Consider the following 12631-nt stretch of genomic DNA (forward strand, 5'->3'; position numbering starts at 1 on the left):
ATTTCTGCAGAGCTGGTTTCCTCATTAATTATTCCTATGACTAATAGTAGCAAGAAAAACAAAATACTCCTCATAATCCACATAATAGGAAAGCAAGGTAAGCAGTTTATACACATGTCCTTTTATTTATGTAGATATATGCAGTTTTTGATTCAGATTTTTAAATTTCTGCCTTCCTTGACTCTTATGAATACACTTAGAGAAGTTGTTCTCCATGAAGGGTTTATTTTGACCTTACGTCATTTTCTGAACCAGCTAAGTGGTTCATTCCACAGAACCCTGCAGTTATTCCTGCATGAGCTCTGATTTCTAATCAGAAAATATTATGTTGGGTGGGTTTAGGGCAACTTTATCAGTAAGTGGCAGGGCTGTGAATAATCCATCAATAACACATTACAAAGACAGCATAGACCAGGACTAGGTGCTTTCAGAGAGCCAGCAGTGCAACTGGGCACTGTTGTCACAGCATTTCCTCATTTACTCCTGATGTCCTAATTGATGATCACCTGAACCACAGCTATTGTTCTGTGACTTTCAATGTCTCAGCTCTCCATTTCAACTTTTTTCTTTTTTTAATTATACAAAACCTTATACAATGTAGCAGCCGTACTTTCAGGATTTACTAAATTGAGAAAAATACATGTGGACAAAAGCTATTATGGATTCAGTAAGGCTTTTATGTGAATTTTTAGTTTATGAATTAAAAATAAACACGTATTTTAAATAGTAGTACATACATTGTATTTATGTGCCCTACAACATGGGGCATAAGTGGTCTAATTAGTTCTTTGCAAGAGTTCTGCTGCCTCCCGTTGGCTGAAGCGGACAACTTGGGAACCAGAGCTCATTAGGATGAGGAGACGCAGCTCAGGAACAAGTGTCAAGGTCAGGTTTTACTCTGAGGACAGTCTTGCAGAATGAAGCCTGTTTCCCATCTCCAATGTGTCTTGTTTCAAATGGATCGATGGCCCTGATGCCGTTTGGTATGCAGCTAGCCAAGAAATTAATAGCTTACTTGTATAAATAATTGAGGTGTAGAGGAGGGGAGTAATGCTATAGCAATGGTCTAGTTCATTTGGGGGAAAATAAGCCAGTATTATTTTTTTATAAAAAGCTTCCTACAAGAAGAATAGAAAAATAAACGAGAGAGCACATTTGAAGTATTATTCTCCATTTGCCGATATGTACAACATCACTGGACAGAATTTCTGCAATTTTATCTAAAGATTACACTCTACATAGTGCGAGTGACCAGAAGTGTAGTGTATATTTTTAAGCCTCCCTCATTGATTTTTCTTATTGCTTATGAGTGTCAGTGTAAGTTTACACTTGCACTTGAGAGAAGGACACGTTTCTATGAAGACAACATTCCTGACTCACCATCAAAGGGAAGGAATGAGGGCGGGGCACCTGAGCTGTGAGCCTTTGAAAGGTGGTCAATACACCTGTTCCTTGACTTTACCGTCTCAATCACAAACAGGTACCATGCTACAAAGGCATTCATTCATATTCCTTTCATCCTCTTTAAGTTATCTTTAACTTCCCCCCAAATTCTCTGAGCTCTGTCTGAAAGATATTAACATGCCAATATGAAACAGCTTAATTTCATATAAAATATTTCCAAACAAATTTATTTACAAAATCTGTAACATGTAAAGTTTATGTACCTCTATTTACTTAGCTATCTCTTCTTTTCATTTCATAAAACAGATTTGTACAGAATAGTCTGTGAAAATAAGCAAAGATTTAAGGCTGTGAATCAAAGATTTGAGAAGATGAATCACCCTATTGTTAGTTTCTTTCAAATTTTAACTGTACCTTAAAATAGTCAACATATATTCTTTTAGTTAAAATGAATTAAAATTCATGTGGCTAAGGGGCATCCGGGTGGCTCAGGCAGTTAAGCGTCCGACTTCAGCTCAGGTCATGATCTCACCGTTCGTGGGTCCGAGCTCCCCGTCAGCCTCTGGGCTGACAGCTCGGAGCCTGGAGCCTGCTTCAGATTCTGTGTCTCCCTCTCTCTCTGCCCCTCCCCCACTCACACTCTGTCTCTGTCTCTCTCTGTCTCTCTCTCTTTCTCAAAAATAAATAAACATATATTTTTTAAAATTCATGTGGCTAAGACACGCTATCATATGAGAAAACTGGAGCTATTCCTAAAGTGTATAATGCCAGTTTGGGTGTTAGCTATTCCAAAATAATACTTGGTTATATTTGGGTCACTCAGCTTTATATTTCCAATGTCAAATACAGTGTCTGGTGCAAAGAAAGGACTCAAAAGTCACACATTTGTGACTGTGAAAATTATACATATTTTACTCCAAATTTCTAAACAAGAAGTCCAGAAACCATTTTTTTGTTCACCTGCTTTTTGATTGTAATAAATTATGTTACCCAAAAGTAAGATGTAGTGTGTAATCACATAATCATCACACACGCTTTTTGTGAAGACAGCCTCTGTGAAATGGAGACAAAGCACTGTCAGGGTTCAGAAACACAGGAGTTCCAGGGTTTTTTGCACAATGTTCAGTGACTAGGAAATTCCATATTTCAACTCTCTACAAAGTCCTTTTAGACTAAAAAAAGTTCCAAGAATTTTAATCTTGTATTTACTTTTCAAAGTATTTTTTTTTAATTTTTTTTTCAACGTTTATTTATTTTTGGGACAGAGAGAGACAGAGCATGAACACGGGAGGGGCAGAGAGAGAGGGAGACACAGAATCGGAAACAGGCTCCAGGCTCTGAGCCATCAGCCCAGAGCCCGACGCGGGGCTCGAACTCACGGACCGCGAGATCGTGACCTGGCTGAAGTCGGACGCTTAACCGACTGCGCCACCCAGGCGCCCCAAACAAAGTATATTTTAAAGAGAATTTTGGCCCCAGGGTGCCTGGGTGGCTCAGTGGGTTAAGCATCTGACTCGGTTTCAGCTCAGGTCATCAGTCCTGCATGGGGCTCCCCTCTCACAGCGTGGAGCCTGATTGAGATTCTCTTTCCTTTTTATCTCTGCCCCTTCCCAGCTCTCTCTCTCTCGCTCTCTCTCTCTCGCTCTCTCTCTCTCTCTAAGTAAATAATAAATAAACTTTAAAAGAAAAAAAAAGATTTTTGTCCCTAAAGCATCTAACTTACAAGTTAGGCAGAAACTCTTCTTTTGCTTCTCTGTTTTTTGTTTTATTATTTTTATTATTTTTTTTTTCAACGTTTATTTATTTTTGGGACAGAGAGAGACATAGCATGAACGGGGGAGGGGCAGAGAGAGAGGGAGACACAGAATCGGAAACAGGCTCCAGGCTCTGGACCATCAGCCCAGAGCCCGACGCGGGGCTCAAACTCACGGACCGCGAGATCGTGACCTGGCTGAAGTCGGACGCTTAACCGACTGCGCCACCCAGGCGCCCCGCTTCTCTGTTTTTTGGACAACTGAACATTGGTAATGAATGTGGGAGAAACTACAAAGCTTCAAATTGTTTGAAGAAACAAGTAGGAAATTCAGAGATGTTAGAAATTACCATAGAAATTAGAAACCCATAGAGGAAAACTAAGAATACTAAATAGGAAGTAATCAGGATTTTTTTTTTTTTTTGCCTGTAACTAAATTAAAAAAAAAAAATGCTGAAGTACATAAGGACAACAAATGCTTTAGAACAACTAAATGTTGAATATAATATCCTCCCACTTGGCAGATGATTACACTTGCCTCTCTTGATTGAAGTGCTTAATTTCACACTTGACCTTAATTCCATGTTAGTTTCCAAATCCCTGCAGCCATCTTGTCACTCTATATCTGCTTCCTCAGAAAACAAATTGATTGTTGACGAATCTCTCCTTAAGACTTTACCACTTATGATAAGTTTTATTGCCTTCCGAAACCATGGGTAAAAGAAAGCATATATCAAGGGATTCATAGCTGAGTTATAATAAACACACCACACTAAAATCTCATAAACATAAGGAGGAGTTATAAAATTCATGTAAGCATCAATCATGGCATCAATAATGTATGGCAGCCAAGAGACAAGAAATGCTGTCATAGCAATACCCAATGTTTTAGCAGCTTTTCTCTCTCTCTTTGCTACCCGTTCTTTGTAACTCTCTGAGGAAGACTGAGGATGGCTGGCTGAACTTTCTATCTTCCTAGCCTGATGTTTGGCCACCAAAAAGATCTTACCATATATAAACACCATGGCGACAGCGGGTATAAAGAATAGAAGGAAACAAAGTAGAACCCAATTTTGATTCAGTGGCGCCTGACATCCTCCTACACAGGTGAGAGCAACAACCAAGTCCTCGATTCCTTCCTCATTGGCCCCAGTGTAGAAGATGGAAAAGCTATAGGTGATGGAAAAGAACCAAGAGAGAACAATGCATATGCCTGATACCAAGACAGTAAACTTGGTTGGATAAGTCAGAGGATCAGTTACAGCAATATATCTATCAACGGAGATACAGCATAAATGAAATAAAGAGGCAAAACAGAAGGAAGTATCAAAACATGTATGAAATTTACAGTAACTCTCCCCAAAGTACCAGCAGCTCTCCACAGACCTCACTGTGCTGAAGGGCATGACAGTCACCCCCACCAAGAAGTCAGCGCAGGCCAGGGACACGATCAGAAAGTTTGTAGGTGTGTGCAGCTGTTTGAAGTGAAGGATAGCAATAATAACCGGTAAGTTTCCAAACATGGCCAGCACAGCCCCAAAACCAAGGACTGTGTACAGAATTGCTCGAGGACTCGGTGAGTACGAGGTTTTAATGCAGGATCCATTCACATTCTCATAGCAAAGTTCCACAGCTGCAGCTTGGGCGGAATTGTTCACCATTGCCCTGTGGTTTGAATTACTTTAAAGTTGTCAAATTCCCTATTTAAACGATTTAAAACAAGAAGAGGTTAATTTCAAGAGTGTCTAGGAGGGGGAAAATATCCGGTTAAAATGGAGGCTAGTAATTTTCTACCTTTTTTTTTTTTTTGGCATGTTAACTACCACCCCTTGATCTTTCTAAAAAGTATCCCCATGTTTTTAATATATTTAGAGTGGGAACTTGTTTCAGAAAGCCATTAAATTATAGTCAAGTATAGTACAAAACAAATAATTGGCAATACATTTAGTCCAACGATATATATGTACATCTTAGGTATTAGATTGATATCAGATAATAATAGATTACTACATATTAAAATGTAATTGGCTCATCATTAGAAAAATCCCCTTTTTTGTGTGACTTTACCTTCGAAATTTCACCTGTAACCACCTGAGTTGAGAAATAATTAGGCTACCAAAGGTTGAGTTATATTCACTAAGTTATCTCCCCTGAGTAGCTACTTCAGCAGTAATGACAAGCTATACTCCATTTTTTCAAGAAGGGAAAAATAAATTACGTCTTCAAATTATGACCTCAAAATCCCTATAGTATAGCATGTGAAGACCGAGGAAACATTTGTTCATAATAGCTTGGTAACTTACTTAGGTAACACGCTTCTTCTATTGCTTATATTTTCAGAGTTTGGGTGTGTTTTTTTTTTTCTTTTTTATTTACTCATGGTTTGGACAGCTTGAGATGATTTGCAGAACTATTCTTAGAAAGTGATACTAATATAATTTGTGTGTAAGTATTTTCCAGGCTAATAGCTAGTGTCAGATGTCTAAATTCGATAAGATTGTTTGAAATAAACAATAATTCCCCTAGATGATAAGACTGATTAAACAATAATTCCTCTAGACCTTCACCTCCCCATTCTTAAACAAAATAGTATAGTTGTAAAACTAGCATAGAGAAGTAGGCACTCCCTGGAGTACACTGGATCTAATTTGTAGATTAGTCACGTCTCTGGCAGGAATGGATTCAAGCAAAGTTACCCAAAGTTCAAATAGACAATAAGTTTCTTTCTTTAGGTATCTGAGAGTTTTTCTTTTAATCCTGAGACACACGGTCTTAAAACAGTTTGTAGATCTCACCAAATAACAGTGAATAATTAATTTTTACTTTATTTAATCATGAAAAGGTATAATCTTGCATCTAAATCTTAATGTTTGAACTAGAGAGTGGAGTATTTGTATTGCCATGTATCCCATATCATAGATCTGGCCTCTGTTGAAAGTGAAGGATCCTAGAAAAAGCTATATGCATGGGGCGCCTGGGTGGCTCAGTCGGTTGAGCGTCCGACTTCGGCTCAGGTCATGATCTCACAGTCCGTGAGTTTGAGCCCCACATCGGGCTCTGTGCTGACAGCTCAGAGCCTGGAGCCTGTTTCGGATTCTGTGTCTCCATCTCTTTCTGAACCTCCCCCATTCATGCTCTCTCTCTCTCTCAAAAATCAATAAAGGTTAAAAAATTTTTTAAAAAAAGAAAAAGCTATATGCATACATATAGGTGTGTATACCTTTTATCTATTTATCTATACTCTCCAAGTAGTAGATTTCACTAGTCTGTAAATTTTAAGTGTTTGTGTACAGGGGTATGTCGGTGTGGGGGGTGTGGGAGGCAGGGGTATACACCCATGGTGTTTTCAGGCTTTGCCATTCTGGGTGTTTTAAGTCAATTCATTTTTCCTTTTATTTCTCAGTTTAATGCTTTATTTAGGCCCTCACTGGTTTAATGGCGTAAATCTATGCCCCATCTTTACTCCTGGGATTCCCCACTTGAGTGCATCCATGTACTCACAAGTTAGTCTACCCAATAAAATCTCCATTTGACATGCTCTGTGTTTTCTTCTTCTTCCTCAGCTATCCTGATAAAGTCTACCATATCTCTTATTTTATTCTCAATCTGACTAAAGGAATTTTACCATTGTCACCATAGATGATGCCCTACCTGAAAGTCTGAGTGTCTATGTAAAAGATAATATCCTCCCCAACCTTTAACCAACCCCCCCCCCCGCCATTTCATTGGTGTCCAAGTAATGCTTCTACTGTGCAAAACAAAAAACAAAAAAAACCAAAAAACAAACAAACAAAAAAACCCTGAGCCCTTCTTCAGGTCTTCATACTCGGACCTTAGAATAACAGATTTCAGTCCTATAGAAGGTCTTAAAATGTGTCCTTCCATAGAAGCAAAGACCCTTGAGAAGTAACAAGTACTCCTAAGACCCACATCTTTGTGCTTAATACTTTTCACCAGTAAAATAAAAAACAAATAAACACAAATAAAAATAAACACAAATAAAAAACAAAAAAACATGGTTCATCCAAGTGATGGGACAGGGAAGGTATAGGAATAAACTGGAATATATTTTTATATCAGAAACTAAGACAGAGATTTTTTTTAATGTTGGCATTTTATAAAGACACCTTTGCTAACTTGAATAGACTCGCACTAGTCAAATTTGGATAATTTGCGTGCCAAAATAATGAGGGAGAATAAAAGGTTGTAAATGGGTGTGTTGTGTGGGGAAAGGGAATCTATAAAGCCATGCTAATGATAGATACATTAGATAGATAGATGATAGATAGATGATAGATAGATAGATAGATAGATAGATAAAGAAGGGCTCTTCCTTACAGTAGAATACCAAGCACTACTGACATAGAAGAGAAAGTGCTAGAGCTGGAACATCATAATTGTGGAAGCATCACATTAATATTGACTAAAGCAAGAATCATCTATTGATGCTAAATCTTAGAATAGTGGAGAAGAATTTTGATGAGAATCTGGTATTTATATGGTACAAACTGTCATCTCCTACTGACTCCTTATTAGTTGCAAGAGAAATAAAAATAGTAGCTATCCAGTGAAGCAATCAAATAAAACCTTGACTGGGTAATCAAATCAACATCACTAATGATGTTGATTGAGGAGGACATGGCCACATATACCTCTGGAGAGATATTCTGAGAGGCACACGATAAGATGTATATGGTATTCCAGTCAGGAATGCATAACCAGAATCTAATCATGAAGAAATTTCAGACAATACCAAGTTGAGAAACATTCTATTTTTGAAAGGCAGGAGGAGGGAAGGTTATAGTCTTCAAAAATGTTTGTGTCACAAAAGACTGAAGAACGTTTCCAGAATAAAGAAGACTGAAGGGCAAGACAACTAAAGGAAATGTGTGGTTTTAGAATGGAACGTATTACTGGGCCAATCGACAAAATGGAAATATGAGTGGTAGATGGTAAAAGTTTTGTGTCAGTATTAAATTACTGAGATGTTTAGGGCTAATGGGCCATGATGTATAAAACTTACTCTGAGATGGTTCAGGAAGAAAATTATATTCTCATATCGATAAAGATGGAGAGAGAGAGAGAGCAAATGTCAAAGCAAACAGGGCAAAATTTTCCTAGGTGAACCCAGGTAAAGAGTACGTAAGTGTGCTTTGTCCAACTTTGCACAACTTCTCTGCGGGTTTAAAATTATTTCCAAATAAAAACTTTCTTTTGCAAAACACAATTTTGAAAACTTGGACCTTTAGTAGCTTCCTTTTTATTCATCATCATGTGCAAGCCACTCTCAACCCCCCACCACCTTGCCCATAGAAAACCTCTATACCAGCAGTGGTTCTGGTGTCCTGCCTGAGTGAACCAACCTCTCCTGTTCACACCGCCACTGTAAGTGCAGAAAGCCTTGAGATGCATCTCATTTTAACATAATGCTACCTTTTACGCCCCCGAAGCACAACGCTTCACATCTTCACTCGTATTTCTGTAACTTCACGATTTCTCTGTGAACAACAGAGAACGTAAAATGAGTCTATCTGAGTGGCTACGGTTGTAGAATAGGGAGGAATAGTTTGCCCCATCTGAGAGGCAGGGCTGTGAATCATGGAGGAACTTAGGAAACCAGAGAAAGGGAAATGGTAATTGTGCTTCTACCCAAAATTGACTTTGAAGTGGTTTTTCGGGTGCCCAGAATATAATCCTACACCAACAGAACCAGAATTTCATGTAAGGAACCTAGGCATTGTAGGTATATTCAGTGACCATATAGTGAAAGCCATTAGCAATTGCTAGAATTCAACCAAATGTCATTTTAATATCTAAAAATTGAGACAGTATTAGGAAAGAATGCATGAATAAGGCAGAAATGAGGTGCAAAGATGTTAAGAGGTAGATGGAATATTCATGGACAGGATCTTCCTTTAGAAAAAGAATACAAAATTACAAAAGCAAAGTTAGTTATGTAACTGTGAAGTAGAGAAAAGAAATCACCACGGTTTCTTAGTTGTTACCTAAGAAACTAGGTAAACTTGAGCCTAAGTGTCCATCTTGTTATCAAGCACCTGATGTGAGAGGTACTTCCATGACCATCCACTTGAAAATTGCTTCTTCCCATAATAATCACTGTGGCCCTTGAGAGCTTGGAGATGTATCATTCAATAGAAGAATCCTTCCATATTAATTTCAACAAATGTGAGTAATCATTTAATTCAAAGCTGAGATTGTTATCTGGTCATTTTGGGCTCTGAAAGCTACCAGGCATAAAAGGGGATTAGGGGGGTGCCTGGGTGGCTCAGCTGGTTAAGCATCTGACTCTTGATTTTGGCTCAGGTCATGATCTCACGGTCATGAGATCGAGCCCCACGTCAGACTCCATGCTGACAGTGTGGATGGAGCCTGCTTGGGATTCTCTCTCTACCTCTGTCTCTGCCCCTCCCCTGCTTGTGCTCTCTCTCTCTCTCTCTCTCTCTCTCTCTCTCAAAAAAAAATAAAAAAACAAAAAAAAAAAAAAAAAAAAAAGGAGGTTAGGATATTTGCTCCTGCAACAGTAACCCTGGGCTGTCCTGTGTAGTGAGCACAGTAAATGATATGGCTGGAACTCTTCACCAGTGGCAAAGGTTAAAGAAATAACTTAGTCAAATAAAGGTAGGATTTCTAAAGGCTTGATTTTCTCAGAAATGAAGCACCCCCACTGAGTAAATAAACCTAACAGCTAAGGTACTGGCTGAAGGCAAAGGAAGACGAAATCAGTGGTGGGAAAAAAAAGACATATGTCAACTACAACCCCATGATCAATTGTAGAAAAGGGGATTATTTCACTTAACATAATGTTCCTAGTATCTTAATTTTAAAACATGTATAGTATAATTCCCTTTTTCATTTCTTTTCTCTCCCTCTATCTCACTACTTTACATAGGGTGTATTAGTGGTGTTTAACTTTGTAATTTACTCTGTAAGCTATTGGACATTGAGAGAGGATTGTATGCCATCCAGAAATCATAAACTTGGAGCTGGAAGCAATAATTAAGAGGACCGAGTTGCCACTTGGGTAAGAGGTGAATGTGTGTGGGGTTATATAAGGAATACTATGTGAAGAGAAAATGAAGCACTTGAAAATGTAAGTATGGGGAAAAGAGAATGTTGACTGTAGGCGACATGTATTAATTTGAATGCCCAGTATTCAAATATTCTTCCTATTGTGACGATACCAAGCTAGGAGAAATCAACACCTGTGTTATGACCCTCTCCCTACACCAATGCCCAAAGGGTGAATGCACATATCCATTCAGAACTCGGATAAGAGGTTCTTTACAGCAGCTGCAGTAGAGTCCAAAGAGCAGGCAATAATGTTGTTCCATTAATAGGGTGGCAGAGGCCAGCTGAGAAAGAAAGTTCCTGCAGAGGAATCTTCCTTTGGTTCCTCTCTGAATCTGGTTCTCCAGCCTTCCTAGAGATTTGGGGGCTTGATCTCATGACCGTGAGATCATGACCTCAGCTGAAATCAAGAGTCAGATGCATAACCAGCTGAGCCACCCAGGTGGCCCCCTAATCTCCTTTTATGCCTGGTAGCTTTTGGAGCTCAAGAATCTTCCTAGAGATCTCCTGCCTACCCTAAACCTTTCTAATTAGTTGAATTTCTCCGTAAAACCACTTAAAATGAGAAATGAGAATGAGAAAAAATGAGAATTCCAGGGTGATTGCTTGCTTTGGGGCTTAGATTACCCACAGAGGAGAAAGTTGGGGTAGGAGATGGGGAGGGGAGGGGATTTTCAGGTGGGGTTTGTTGAAGCTGAGATGCCTATGGACAAACAACCTGGGACTTGTCCACTGGACAAATGGATAGATTTGTGTAGAAGCAAAAGGCTAGCAAGTGTTATTGGGGACCATCATATGTCATCATCAATCACTGAGGAAACTGACGGTGCTAAGGGAATGATTACTTCTTATGAATATACTATGTGTCAGACATCTACTGAGAGTCACTATAACACCATAAAATTACAAGTCAGTGAATGACTTTACAATTCCACATTATGGCCTGAATAAAATTTTCCAAGATGCTAGATTTACTTTGTAGAGGATGGAACAAATTAGGTATAATGATGAAATTTCCATTATTAGATTCTCTCTGGACCAAAATCTTATTGATGCAATATTTTCCATCACATAGTTCAAATGATATTACAGGGTTTTTTTTTTCAGCCATTAAAAAAATTTCCATTTCTTGACTTATCGGTGTCAAACATATCTTCAGTTGAGACAGTTTCTTTGATTTTAAGAAAAGACTGTGTTTCTAAACACTATATTCTTGGTTTTGAGAGGATTTAATTTATAATCTAGAAATCATATACTTAATAGTAATATAAATTATTATGCTTGAAAATTGGATCCCCAAAATAATAGGTAAAAATGTGAAGGGGAATGGGGCATATTAACTCATTACCTCTTGGCATGTTTTTTTTTTCAAATTTTTATTTAAATTCTAGTTATTTAACATATAGTGTAATATTGGTATCAGGACTAGAATTTAGCAATTCATCACTTACATATAATATCCAGGCTCATCGTAACAAGTGCCCTTCTTAGCACCTATCACCTATTTAGCCCACCCCCCACCTACCTCTTCTATCAACTCTCAATCCAATCTCTATCTTTAAGAGTCTCTTGTGGTTTGTTCCCCTCTCTCTCTTTTTTTTCTTCCCATGTGTTCATCTGTTTTGTTTCTTAAATTCAACATATGAGTGAAATCATACGGTATTTGTCTTTCTCTGACTGATTTATTTTGCTTAGCATCATACACCCTAGCTCCATCCATGTTGTTGCAAATGGCAAGATTTCATTCTTTCTGATGGCTGAACGCCATGTCTTTCTTACGGAACTATTTCAAAAGTTTAAGGTCTCCATTCTCTTTTACGACGCTCTTATTTTTTTCCCCCCATACTCTGCTGCCCCTTAGCGGTCACTCTGAACAGTACTGGGCAGCCCAAACAAAAGCTAAGTCGGTAAATGCCCAGAAAGAAGTGTCTCTTTAAAAATGAGCCCCTTTGCCAACAAAATTAACCCCTTCCCCCCCATCCCTGCACAATAAGCCCCACACCAAACACTTTGAAAGCTTGTCAGGTAGTTGGCTATCTCCACTCTCTCTTCCAAGCCAGCCCTCCAAAGAAACGGACAATTTTTCAAACTTGGGTCCTCATTAGAATCATGTGAGGTTCTTAAGCTCTCCAGGTGCTACACCCCAAAGTTCCAACCTCTCTCTAGCACTGAAGTAAAACCCGAAATATGCTTCTTTAACCAAGCATCCCACACAATTCTGTCATTCTTCTACAGACCCCTTTTTTGAGAAACACTGCTCCAGGGGAATCAGCACAGTGGTCAAGGACAGAACTCTAAATTTAGGTCAGAAAAATCATGTCCATTCATTCCACTCAGACTTGCTGAGCACCTTCTAGTGCCAGGCATCCGTGTGAGGTGCTAAGA

General features: G+C 38.7%; 1 protein-coding gene across 1 annotated transcript; it reads right to left on the reverse strand.

Moving 5' to 3' along the window:
* Positions 1–3771: 3771 nt before the first annotated feature.
* On the reverse strand, positions 3772–4818 carry TAAR9 (trace amine associated receptor 9). The gene has a single exon (XM_040448646.1). The coding sequence runs from the start codon at positions 4816–4818 to the stop codon at positions 3772–3774; it is 1047 nt and encodes a 348-aa protein (XP_040304580.1).
* Positions 4819–12631: the final 7813 nt, after the last annotated feature.

Source organism: Herpailurus yagouaroundi, unplaced genomic scaffold (assembly GCF_014898765.1).
Source record: "Herpailurus yagouaroundi ecotype Mexico unplaced genomic scaffold, PumYag 198, whole genome shotgun sequence".
NCBI classification, from domain to species: Eukaryota; Metazoa; Chordata; class Mammalia; order Carnivora; family Felidae; genus Herpailurus; species Herpailurus yagouaroundi.

Coding starts and splice junctions, on each gene's coding strand:
- TAAR9 (XM_040448646.1), bottom strand. CDS start 4,818: ATGGTGAACAATTCCGCCCAAGCTGCAGCTGTGGAACTTTGCTATGAG.